Below are 13972 nucleotides of genomic sequence, written 5' to 3' on the forward strand. Positions count from 1 at the left end.
TGTATCTTGGTAATTAGCACCGCTGTCCCATTAGACGAATCTGCTGTCAGAGAGCCCCTCCACTCGGCTGTGTTAATGACCGAGAGGACGCGAGTTCAGGAGGAAAACCAAATCCTCCACAACTTTTCAGCAAATAATGTCACACTGCCACCAGGGAGAGTCATTTCTGGTGTCAGTCTGATGAATCTCGGGGAGTTTGTTGCCAGAGCGGAGACAGTAATGAGTCCAGGTGAATGATAGAGTTGTGATTGGGACACTCACAGAGGAGAACGATGGAGGCTGCTCTTCACGGCCCTGAACGACATCATTCGGTGAGCTTATGGCATCATCAAAATGCTCAGCAGAGACAATAATGGTGGACTGAGTGGACGGGGCAGATGCTAGGATCATGTCTCATGCTATACTGTCTCTCTTTATGTCTCTGGATAGAAACAGGGACGTCCCAATTCCTATTCCAGTCCTTTAAAATTCAGTACTGACCGTTTCTGATTGGATACACTTCTTATTGACAAAAGTATTGGGACACTTGCTTATTCATTGTTTCTTCTGAAATTGAGGATCTAATAAAAAAAAAAACACTAAAAATCCAAGTCCAGGGAAGGCCTAGGAACTTAGTTTTGAGGATTTGATTGCAGTCAGTGACAAAAGCTTTATTTTTAAACTTCTAATTTGACTTCACTACAAACAAGTATGCCTTCACGAGATCCTGCTGCTAGTGTAAACTAGCACCCAAAAGTGATTTGAGTGCCAATAGCTTCCACTTTATAATCCTTTAAAATGAAGTGTGATCATCATTCCTACTGCAGTCTAATCAGCAAGCCAATTCCTGGACAGCAAACATAATCTAGTACTTGTGTTAGAACAAAGGAACTGAAGTGAATTTGGCTTAAATAAGCCAGGATCAGCTTCAGTACTGATTTCAGATCACATTGGAACATCCCTGTTACAAACATCTGACACTGGTTTCCACATCCCTGCTCCTTCGCTGGTGTGTAATCTGCATATGGGGCTGAAATAATGGCGTGAAGGAAGGGGAGGGGTGTTATGAATAGTACGATAGCGTCTCTGGACATACGTAAACACTAGCACACACAGCGACCACAGACAGACTGTTTTACAGCCAAATGAACATGGAAAGGGTCACCCACAATATCCCTAAAAAAAATAAAAACACAAGCGAATAAAAGCACATCAAGTGCCCTCGCCACGTTAGTCATCCTCCATTATTCCCACCTCCCTCTCTTCCCTCTAAACCCCCCCCAACACAACAGATAAATGAATACAGGTCAGACTCCAATCAGAGAGAGTGCTCTTTTACACAGAGAGGAAGAGAACGCGAGTGTGTGTTTGTGAATGTGTGTGTGTGTGTGTTTGTGTGTGTGTGTGTGTAGCTGCCTACTAGACCTGGTGGGCTGGGCTTACGTAATCAAGTATGACGGGGGAAAATTGGGTCTTCCAGAAAATGAAAGGAAGGAAAGTGGGGGAAGGAAATGGAGGAGTGTGAAAAGAAAGATGTTCACAAATCAGAGCATGAAGCTCCATTCATTCGATTGTTAGTCTGCTCAGCTGGAGCTGCTGGAGTGTGTATGGAGAGCGAGAGTGTGTGTGTGTGTGTGTGTGTGTGTAGTCTGTCCTCATTTCCAAAACAAGTTTATAAAAATGAGAAAACAGAGGAAATATTCTCTCCAGTTATGTTTTTTTCAACAGAGCGACCTCGATTACTGCTCTTAGCCCTGCAGTGAAGAAGATCCGGTTACAACAATAAACTCTCTTACTTGATTTTGATTTGAAATGTGCAGCTGGAGGCTGATCGTAACCACAGACTATAAGGAGATGAATATACACTACAGGGACAAAAGTATTGGGACACCTACACATTCCACCTACAGTAACTTTTACAGCATCCCATTCTAAACCCATAAGCTGTATTAATATGGAGCTGGTCACTCTTTCCTCTAAGCTCTACCAGCAGCAGCAGGTCTGGAGCTCTGTTGCAGTTATTGAGTCAGTTGGAGGCTTCTCTGCACTCTGCTCTGAGCTCAGCACTCGGCCCTGACCCCGCTCTGTAACTTTACGTGGTCTGACAGACACTCGGTGGCTGAGCTGCTCTCTGTGAGCTGTTCCTCCTAAACTCTTCCACTGTTCAATAATAACACCACTCACAGCTGATGGAGGAAGATCTAGGAGGGAGGAAATTTCACCAGCTGACTTGTTGTTGTTGGTGCAGCGGTGTCTCCTATTACATACAGAACCACGCTGGAGTTCAGTGGATCTTCAACTTTATCCAAAGCTGTTCAATGGAGCTCCATCACTCCACTTTATTGTGAAGGTGTCCAAAGCAGCTTATGAATTTAACTCACCTCCAAGATGATCAGACGAGATTCATCAATCCAACTTATTCTGAAGATGTTCAGTGGAGCTTCATCCCTTCAACTCTCTCAACTTTTCTATAGAGCTCCATCTCCATCTCCAACTCATCCCAAATGTATTCAATGGAGATTCATCACTCCACACCTAATGTGACCTAATGCTTGTTTCACATATATAATATATTATATTGCACAGGAAGATTGATCTGATCAAAATCTGAAACTACAGGGCAATCAAATTAAAGAGATTACTGATGTTAATAACAAATGTAATCAAAGACAAGGTACTTGGATACATTGAGACATATAGGGCAAGTTTTCTAGACCTACCTTACACCTAAACTGAGACGTTTCCAATATTAAGTCTGGGAAACTAGTCTGTAGTGTTTACATCAGTTAACACAATTCACATCAAAGTGCTTCGTTTATACTGAATTACATGGCAAATTACATAATGCCACATCAGAGACCTACCTAAAGCGACTCTTGCAGCAGAGGCATCATAGTTGATCCAGAAGGAGACCCAGGACAGGATGGTGATAAGGATAGAGGGCATGTAGGTTTGCAAAATGAAGTAGCCGATGTTCCTCTTCAGTTTAAAGCTGAGGGAAAGCCGAGGGTAAGCGCCTGACGGAGAGAGATAGAGCATGTGTGTCAGAGGAGCTTAGAGAAACACCATGAGATGTGGAGGTGCAGCGAGTATTTTAAACCAGTGTTTCACAGGAAACCCATGAACAAAGGCTTGCACAGAAGGCTTTCCTTCCAGTCTCTCTCTCTGAAGCTTTATAGCTGTGCTGAGCAAAAGTAAGAAACCACTTGCAAGGTATTTCTGAGGAGATTAGAAAGAAGACAATCTATAAGAAAGTCAAAAGTTCAAAAATGATTCAAAAAGATCCAGAGAAAACAGGACCCCTAACATCCACACATGACCTGGTAGGCCATCTTAAAGCTTAAAGCTTTCAACTGTTAGAGAGAGGAGAAACTCCACTTTGAGAAGAGGACTCAACATTGTAGGTCTGAGAGGATGCAGAGATCAAGAAGCTGCTGCTGTTCTCAGAACAATGGACTGATCTGCCGAGAGTCCAGACCTCAACATTATTGAATTTGTTTGGGAGGACGTGGATGGTGAGAGGCTAAAGTGCTGAAATGAGTCTTCTAAAGAGAATGGAAGCTGTTACTGGAAAATAATGTTGCTATGTTGTTGTGGTTGCCATGGTTTTCCAGGTGGTTGCTATGGTGTTAATACCTGGTTGCTGTAGTGTTGCTAGTTGGTCGCAACCTCAATGAAGAAAAGTGGATGGAGTAAACAGTGAAACATCTAATATTAGAGTCAGTTGTTAAGGATTCTGGGTAATTCTGGTTTTTGGATGGTTGTGGGGGGGTTCCATGTTTCTGAACCCTTTAACCTTTTTCACCCCCAGATTCTGAAACTTCTGTTTGCAATGATGTATCTCTGAATTTCCCCACATTTATGCAACTAGAGGGTGGCCTCTGGCCTCTATATTTGTTTAAGATTATTCTTAGTCCAGAACACAGAAGAAATTCAGCAGTCAAACAGCCTTCCTGCTCTCGGTGTACCAAGTACGCTAATCTTTGCCGCAGCACTCCCTGACATTGCACTGTCCTCAGGGGAACTTCCATCTCACCGCGAGAGTGGTTGCGGTACATCAGCCGCACACTCGCTGCTCACACAGCTGAACTGCTCAAAAGGGCATGTTCACTGCAGCATCCGTATCCTTTCTGCCAGAGAAATCCACAGCAAAAGGAATCAGAAAGGTCTCCTCATGTGCCAACTTCCACCCCCCACAAGATCAGTGGCACCAACCGCAGTGAAGTGCATTCAAATGGAAATGGCTGAGGTTGGCCCAGGCTGGCATTCACTCAGCTCTGCTTTGCGATATTTAACAGTCCACAGCCAGGAAAGGTCGGATAGGACAAAAATCAGAAGAAGTAATATTTGGTAGGCCGATAGACAGGAGTAATGTTAGATGGAACATCTGCTATAAGGAGGTCAAACAAGGGGAAGATATACAGGTTTACAGACTGAGTTTGGTTTCCATCCTGTGTAAACTTTTTAAGCTTAATAGTTAAAAGTAAGGTGTGTAAATCTACACTCTTAAAAATAAAGATGCAAAGACTTGTCAAAGACAAGTGAACAAGGTAGAGATGGTATTAATTAGACGTGAGATTGGGGGGAGGGGCTTCATGCATGTACCTTGTCACTTATGGCCATGTGTGCAATTTATCATTTCTGGTTCTAATCTTAATACTGTTAATAAATTGTAGATCTGGCTAGATTAGGTGCCACATAAATATTACATATATATATATATATATATATATATATATATATATATATATATATATGAGAAACAGTTTCTTCTGTATATATACACACACACACACATAGTAACACATAGAATATCAAAAGAAAAACTGAGAAAATTACATGAAATGAGAAATAAAAATAACTTGAATTTCATTGAAGGAAATAAGTATTTGACCCCCTAGTAAAACATCGTTCAGATATATGTTGTTATATATATATATATATATATATATATATATATATATATATATATTCCTGGTTCTACCTACTAAAAAGGCGGAAACTGGCTTCCTACCACAGGCAGAAGCCACCTGTACTCCAGCCCTTTTCTTCAGTCTCATCCCAAACTGTCATACATTGACAGCATGGTCTAAACAAGCAAAGATCTTATTCATCAATTTAATTTTAAATGTAAATGGCAAATATACTAGTACTGTCACTGCTGTGAAGGAATACAGTCAGAAGTATGAATTATTAATTGTGGTTGGTGTGGCGCAACAGATAATACCGCTACCTGCCAGTGAGCTACCTCACCATGTAGGAGACTGGGGTTCGATTCCTGGTCTGGGTGCTACACTACACCAATAAGAGTCCTTGGGCAAGACTCCTAACACTACATTGGCCCTCCTCTGTAATACCAGTAACCTTGTAAGTCACTCTGGATAAGAGCCTTAGCTAAATGCTGTAAATGTAAATGAATTACGGCTAAAACGTAAATAAATGACTACAGAAAATGAGCAAAAGATTGTTTATATTTCAGGATGAGAGTAGAAAGGTCTATTCTGGCCTGATGCAAAAGCAGCTGTAACTTCAGTCGGTGAAGGCTGGGTCTGAAACAAGCCTAATGAGACAATGGTCTGGTTTTTAAAAAGCCTCTTCTGTTTTATAACTGTAGGTCAAAGACTCGTCACATTCATGCTTAAAGAGGGTCAAAACTCTCCAGTATTCTGCTCTTTGGAGTACCATGACTTTTTCCACTTCTCATTAATTCTGAGCTAGGGTTAATTTCACATTTTCAGTTTAGTATGATTGTTGATAGTTTTAAATTCCTGCATACAGCTTTTAATGTTTTTATGATAGGACTCATTGTGGCCAAATTGATAAAATGGTGACTGTCCTACTGAGGACAAAATGTGTAGCATGGTAATAAGAGAGTTGTAGAGTCAAATTCATCTTTCATAAGGTCAAGATAAATCTTAAATGAGCTACTGGATTTTAATACCAGAACTAGAATTAGTTTATTTGGTGATACAATTGCAGCAACGACCATATCAAGGCAGTATCAAAGAGCAGAAAATCTATCTACAATAAAAGTGAAGGTGAAACAGAAGAAAGAGTGAAAGTAAAAGCAGTTTGAGACAGCTGTATTTAAACAGTGGCTGCCCTGGTTAAATAGAAAGTAGCTTTCCATGCATGTAGCATCTTCCCTTGGCTAACCTAAAGAAGGGATTCAATGACTTTGCCTAGCCCTAAGGGCTGATTTCGTATGGTAAGTGATTTACACCGATCAGCCATAACATTAACATTAGCCTACTATTGAGCAGAACACCTTGTGCCACCACACCAAATCTAAGCATTCAGGGCATAGACTCCACAAGACCTCTGAAGGTGTCCTGCTGTGGTGTCTGGCAGCAAGACTGCTAACATCTAGCAGCAGATCCTTTAAGTCCAGTAAGTTGTGAGGTGGGACCTCGCAAGAGCATCACTGGGAGCATTGAGCCACCATACCAACCCTGCTGGTGGAGAAAGCAGATGCATATAAGAAGACCCGCCCAGCCCAATGGTAGGATCCCCTCAACACTACTATGGTCAATCGCTGATGGCTACAAGGTGCGATTAGATGATAGTATACTGCACACAATCTCAGAAGCCTAGTAGGGGCACTTATTTCTTCCCACTTTAAGTACAGGTCATGCTGGTCCACTCTCCTCAGCCTGCTGGCAGAACAGAGCGAATGAAGGAACTAAACCCCAGAGAATCGACTCCATTTTATTCAGCAAAGGGAAATAGAGTCAGAGTTAACTCAGGGTTTTCAGCATGGAAGGCTGAAGGCATTTAAATCCAGCACTTTTCTCTACCCACAAGGCCTTTTGCGAAGTTCCATCCCAAGCTTACATCCAGCACCCTCCTGCCTCACTTTCATGACAAATTTATGAATATGAAAATGTAGATGAATAAATCATAGCATGAAGGAAACAGAATTGTCCTGCATAACTTATAACCCCACTCTGATACACATATATATACTGCCATCTGATCCAACATGAGAATAAACCTATATAACTATAAAGTCAGTAGTCAGCGAGAGCATCTACCTGTAATTAACTCTATATAACATTAGAATAAACCCTAACAAACATAAAGTCAGTGGTCAGCGAGAGCATCTACCTGTAATTAACTCTATATAACATTAGAATAAACCCTAATAAACATAAAGTCAGTGGTCAGTGAGAGTGTCTATCTGTAATTAACTCTATATAACATTAGAATAAACCCTAACAAACATAAAGTCAGTGGTCAGCGAGAGCATCTACCTGTAATTAACTCTATATAACATTAGAATAAACCCTAATAAACATAAAGTCAGTGGTCAGTGAGAGTGTCTACCTGTAATTAACTCTATATAACATTAGAATAAACCCAAATAAACATAAAGACAGTGGTCACTGAGAGTGTCTGCAGAGTTAATTACAATAAAAACATTTCTATTACTATCTTTATTTTTATTACTTTATTTATTCATATGTTGACAATTACGTTTTGTTACTATTTTTATTTATATTACTTACTATAACTTTATTCATATTGTAGCTTTTTAGTATTTGTAATTTGTATTATTTTACCATATTCAGTATTTTAGTGCTTTTATGCTCATGTAATCTTAACCATCTGTGAAGCACTTGTAAATTAGTGTATAAAAGTGGCTACACAAGCTTATTCTTCCTCTTCTTCTTGACCCTAGAAATAAATCTGCCCCTCGAACACTATGACACTTTGACTTCGACTGCCCACTTCGACTGCCCATGAATCTGCAGAGTAGACTGACTAGCACTCAGTTGATCAGCCTGAGAATCAGGAACAAACCTGAAGTAAAAACAGTATTGTGCAGATTTGGCTTACAGTGAGATAAAATAACAGAAACAGAGATTCCTCAATTTACACAAACCTCATTTCCACGCAACAGTACACTGTACTGTGCTGAAAGAGGAAAAGGATTGGGTGGAAACCATACATTTAATTTGAAATAATAATAGAAAGCTGGTTTAAATGTTATAAAGACTTTGAGAATGTGTATGGTTTGAATAGCTAATAGTACCTGGTCTGCAGTCATTATCACTGCTGCTAGCATTTCAAGGTGAATAGAACTGCTGAATAGGTTCTATAGAAATGAGTGGTATTCAAGTGAAAATGGGGGTCTTGCTTCATCCATCCTCACCTGTAGAGAATACCACATTCTTGGATATGAGCTTGTAGTCTACGATAGAGAACTGGGGCAGCTCTATCCTCTCCACGCCCGTCACTGCATGGTTTCCTCCACGCCAGTAGAACTCAATATCATCTGTCGTGTAGCCATCTGCGGTAGACATAGACAAACAGCAAGCAGGTAAATGTACACCCCTGCATTACCAGTATTGGGAGCTACACAACAAACATTTCTTTACAAACGGACCCCAAAACACACAATTTACTGACTGAGAGAACATATTAGTTCAACATTTCCTTTTTAAAACCTCCCCCAGAGCCCCCTGCTCCATGTAGCCCATGCAGATCAGCTGCTGCCCTCAGAGCAGCAGATCTCTGCTGGAGAGATAACTTAAACACACTGTATATTAGGCATATTAGACTACAAGTCATATGGTCTTGATGAAATGCTGTTGTTAAACATTCAAAATAAACTTCCTGTCTAGGCCACACCCACATTATGTAATATAACCTTAAATCCTTACTGTAAATATTCACTTTCCTTTAAAGTTCTGTCCTTTAAAACAGTGCACTTACATTAACACCTACAATCATTATGTATCATAGAATATTTCATGTCTTTTATTTACTTATATATATATATATATATATATATATATATATATATATATATATATATATATATATATTTTTTTTTTTTTTTTTGTCACATCTCTGGGCTCCCTGATAATCAGCCCCTCAGGCTTACGCCGCCTCTGCACAGCCCTCACTGTAAGTACACCACGTTCCTAGATCTTGTAAATATTTCACATGGCCTAAACTCATGCTTCTAAACCATTCTTGTAACAGTAGTGTTTTGTCATATATTACTACTGAGTGAAGAGTAAAAAGCCAGGACTAACGTACCACCCAGGCCTTGGATTGAACTCATTGTCAGGTGAAATCATGAACTCTTCCATTACTCCCCCACACTGAGGGGGGTAAAACAAGCTAGCATTAATATTAAAATAAAACAAGGGATATTTAGTCTGTCTGAGCTTTTAGCAAGCCGAAACTGATGAGAACATGAAGAGCCAGGCCATGAATGATTGAGAAACTTCTTAAACAATACTGGAGAACACCATGAAACTCTTACATAACCCACTCTCCGGCTACACGGTCATGTGACTCTGAATGGATTAAAGGGCCTGTACTTGTCATTTTAACCCTGAGCCCCAGTTATAAGGCTTGTGTGGTATAAATGTTTTCAATCTCTTGTTTTGCTTGAACCTGCAGTTGTTCTTTATACTGTAACAGAATTTTATAATGAATAAACCAATAGAAATGCTACAAAATGACTGAACTCAATCCCTTTCACATTGACTTCCATTGTGAGTTAAGAAGGTCCTTTCTTTTTTCCTGCGAAGTTGACGTTTTGGAGATACAAGGTTTTTGTGTGCCATGTAAACAGCATCTGTGTTGAGGACAAAAATAATTTTCAGACAAAATTAAAAAAATGTGCTTACTTTCCATTAAATGTTGATATTTACCACAGTTTTATTTTAAAAAGTGAGAAAAACCTTTTCCATGATATTAAGAAAGTGAGAAGTGAAGAGAAATCTGAGATTCTTGAGCTTACATATTTCCCTAACCCAAGATTAGATAATGTCAGGATGTGCTCCTAGAGAATTTAATATATCCATAATCAAAATGAAGAATGAGATCCATACAATACAAACAAAAGAAATCTATAAAACTAGTGTAGAGTGTAACGGTACACAAGAGTCATGGTCCGGTTCATAACTTCATACCATGGATTCAGTATGAGAACACCTATTGAAGGACTAACCCACATTAGTTCATTTAAACAGTCACACAACTTACAGTTTGTTCCATCTGGTGCCGTGTAGCGCCCTCTTTAGGTAGTTGATACAGGTCGTATTGAGTTAGTTCAGCAGTAATGTGTAAATAGTAGCATGTTTAATGGGTTTCTGCACAGAATTTCTGTGAAATTCTTGTTTAAAATCCAAAATGTCTGACTCTCTCTCAGACAGAGGGGAGGAGAAGAAGGGGGGGCAAACAAGACTACAGTTACCACCCAGATAGATAGGACCCATGAGAGAGCACCCATTACGGTGGCCTGTAAACATGAGGCTAACTTGGAAAGGTCAACTGGGTCCCAGTAACAACACACGTACAAACCCACTCAGAGCCTATTTCCACCTGGAACCCACTCATGAAGAACCTCCCTGTATTTTAAAAGCAACCATCCATCCAGTCCCTGCTGCTGCTGCCGCCACAACACACTCTCCACCATGGCTCACCTTTGGAAAGTTAAACCTGGTAAATGTTTTAATTAGCACAGAGGGCAAGAAAGACAGAGAGTGTGGAAAAAGACAAGCATATGATGCTTAAATGAGCTTCAATCCTTCACTAACCCAAGATTAAGAAAGGCCAAGATGCGCTCTTGGAGAAATACGAGCACACAATCTGCTGTTCCAGGGGCTGAATGAATGGAACGCTGTGGTTTAGAGGAGTGTATAACAGGCCAGAGAGTGAACACAGGATTAACACTGACCTGACCTCCTTCTCTAGTTGATCGGCATGTAATCATCTGAACACCAAGCAGCACAGCTTATGTTCACCATACATTATTCCATAACAGGACCACTGATGTGGCTCTTCTGAATTATTGATCGGGGTATTTTAAAAAGATTTATAGCATCAGAAGAGAAATCAGATTAATGACTACACCATATTAAGATATTTGAAAATTTACAATATAAACAACAGTGTTTTATCTTTCAAGACCACCATATAGTTAAATTGGTATTTCAGAAAAATACATTTGGAACCATGACAACATTAATGTTCAATTGCTAAGTACTCACTAATACAACCAATCTACACCATTCAAACACGTGAATTTAAAGAACCATTTTAATGTATAAATGGTTCTTTTTCTTTATTTTTAAAAAGGGATCTTTAAAGGTTCATTATTAAAGACTTTTATTATGAACAGACCCATGAGAACTTAAAGAGCTGTCCAATTTTAATTGGTTTTAAAACTTTCTATAGATGGTTCTGTCGAGAACTTTTCCAAATTACTTTGTAGGGTCAAAAATGGTTTCCACAGTCATTACCAGTCAAATAACCCCTTCTCAGTACTATGTGGAACCCTTTTTGTTTAAAGTATGGTTCAAAGTTCTCAAATATAACCCATTATCTTTAAAAAAAAAGAAAAATGGTTCTACAACAGTTCCATCAAGTCAGATTCAGTGTCTTAAACCACAAAGCAAGTCTAGCAGAGATTACTGTACACCTCCACACCGTTTCAGAAGCACCATGCTCATTGGTGTGGCTTCCATTAACTCCTGCTACATTACCATCACAGCTTTAGAGCTAAAACTAAAGAAGCAAACTTTAGACACCAAACCTGGCCTGGCTGATTGACACATTTGAGGTTAAAGGAGGAAAACTGGATTTGTGTTCTGCATCCTACACAGTTTACTGTTCACCGTTCCAAAGGACGACGGAAGAAAACCTCACTGGTCAGGGGTCAAGCAGAGAAGCAGAGAAGAGAAGCAAAGAAGGAGGCTTTGGCCTTTGTGTGGTCGGCTGGACTTCTCAGAGCCACTTAACTCCATTGTTTCTGTGTCACTGAGTCTGACTTTGCAAATTAGCTCTCTTGCCTGCGTCGCTGTCAGTCCTGTTATATCACTGCATTCAGCTCGCTCAGCTTGCCCTGAACCCACATGAATAAGGTGTGGGGGGGTGAGGGGGTGGGGGGTCTCTACTGTGGGAAGGAGACTAAAGAATGGAGTAAAGGATTTGCTCCTTGACTGACGGGGCAGTCAGAGGTCAGGACCATGTCCCGGCCTGACTTACACTTGACTTTACACTTGAACGAACCAAGAGAGCATGTAGTCACACAATCTAATCCAGCTGCATGTAAAGGTCAACAACACTGACCACAGTGCTGCTGATGGGTGATTGATGCTTGCTTTTTTAGTCGCTTTCATCTTTGCTTCGGAGCTTTGCGGCTGATATAGCTAAAAATTCTACGGGAAAAAAATCAGCCTGCAGCCTGCCAGCTATTAGGGTATGTTTTTGATGGTTTATTGGCTTAAACCAGCATGACCAACCTGAGCAACTCAACCAGTATGACCAATGTTGGTGACCAGCATCACCACACCGGCCCACCAGTATAACTAGCTTTACAACTTGCTTGGTCAAGCTGACCATTAAATTCTTACAAACATACAATATGCTGGTCAGGATCCAAACTGGACAACCAGTTTATCCATAAGTTTTCAACCACCTTGATCAGCTTAGTCCATCTGAAACCAGACACCTTTGACAACTGGTGCTAGTTGGAATAAGCCTTTACCCTACACAATCATTGTATTCAGGTGTGTGATTCAGTCTCATTGCGCCACAGCTGTATAAACTCCAGCCTCTAGTCCTGCAGTCTGTCTTTCTTCCACACATCAGTGAAAGAACGGGAGGTTCTGAAGAGCTCACTGAACTCCAGCGTGGTTCTGTATGTAATAGGAGACACCGCTGCACCACCAACAACAACAACAAGTCAGCTGGTGAAATCTCCTCCCTCCTAGATCTTCCTCCATCAGCTGTGAGTGGTGTTATTATTGAACAGTGGAAGAGTTCAGGAGGAACAGCTCACAGAGAGCAGCTCAGCCACCGAGTGTCTGTCAGACCACGTAAAGTTACAGAGCGGGGTCAGGGCCGAGTGCTGAGCTCAGAGCAGAGTGCAGAAAAGCCTCCAACTGACTCAGTAACTGCAGAGCTCCAGACCTGCTGCTGCTGGTAGAGCTTAGAGTAAAGAGGGACCAGCTCCATATTAATACAGCTTATGGGTTTAGAATGGGATGCTGTAAAAGCTACTGTAGGTGGAATGTGCAGGTGTCCCAATACTTGTGTCCATTTAGTGTATGTTTAATTTTACTTCATCAGTGCTTAACAATTCATCTATATGTCCTTCAGGTTGCTAGAGGAGACGCATAACCAGGATTTAGCTCAGCTCTTAGTGGACGCATGCTGAGGGGCCGCCAGTCTGAACCAGAAAACTTAGAGTTGGGGGAAGATCTGCAGAATTCAGAGACGTAGAGACGGAGAGACAGAGAGATGTTTCTGCTGTTAAATGCAGCTTTCACAAGGAGCTCTGATGAATGTTTGATGCAGACAGTTCAAAGCCACTTTAATCCTATATGTGGTGTCCAATTAAAAGTGGCCCCAAAGTCCACACTCGTTCACTCGCACGCACAGTTTCGCCTTCTCTCGCTGCCGGGGGAACGAGGCACGAATGGAGAACAGGAACATCTAAAGCAATGGAATAAACCCGAGCGAACAAACCTCCTCGTACCCCAGAGGGGTGTAAGCAGTGTCTAAAATTGGATCTGATGGCTGCCTGCTCCTCTGTGTTGTGCTTCGGCAGTGCAGAAAATTTGACTAACACACGGTGGGCCGTGGAGATGAGATAATGTTGTCGGGTGTCAAAAAAAAAAAAAGGAGGAGAAAAAAAGTCACCTCTGCGAAAAAGACGTTTCTTATCCCTCACAGTCTTTTAGAAGCAGCCTTTACACAGAGCATGACGTTATTCAAGCTGTACGATAAGGAAACAAGGACAAGGGATACGTGCAGAACGAATCGCTGCAGCTGCCGTTTCTGGCAAACTTTTAAAAGGCTGCTGTGGGGGTGGGAGATATGCCTATATAAGAGTTCCTCATTGTGATCAATTGTGATAAAAATGCAGTGATTTGGTCATTTTCTCATCTGCCAGTTCCCCCAGCAATGGAACTTATCCAGGTTCCACCTAAAGACTGTTTCAGTACCATAACAGTGTGAGTGGGGA

At 40.9% G+C, this 13972-nt stretch overlaps 1 protein-coding gene across 2 annotated transcripts in view; it reads right to left on the reverse strand.

Moving 5' to 3' along the window:
- LOC140538925 (gamma-aminobutyric acid receptor subunit beta-2) overlaps positions 1–13972 on the reverse strand; it is a 105700-nt gene that overhangs the window by 9319 nt on the left and 82409 nt on the right. For both annotated transcript variants that reach the window (XM_072661469.1, XM_072661468.1), the window contains exons 6-7: positions 8135–8272; positions 2844–2996 (exon numbers count right to left, since the gene is read on the reverse strand). In XM_072661469.1, coding sequence (XP_072517570.1) covers positions 2844–2996; positions 8135–8272 — 291 coding nt within the window. The remainder of the gene's footprint in view (positions 1–2843; positions 2997–8134; positions 8273–13972) is intronic.

Source organism: Salminus brasiliensis, chromosome 18, assembly GCF_030463535.1.
Source record: "Salminus brasiliensis chromosome 18, fSalBra1.hap2, whole genome shotgun sequence".
In the NCBI taxonomy this organism is placed as follows: Eukaryota; Metazoa; Chordata; class Actinopteri; order Characiformes; family Bryconidae; genus Salminus; species Salminus brasiliensis.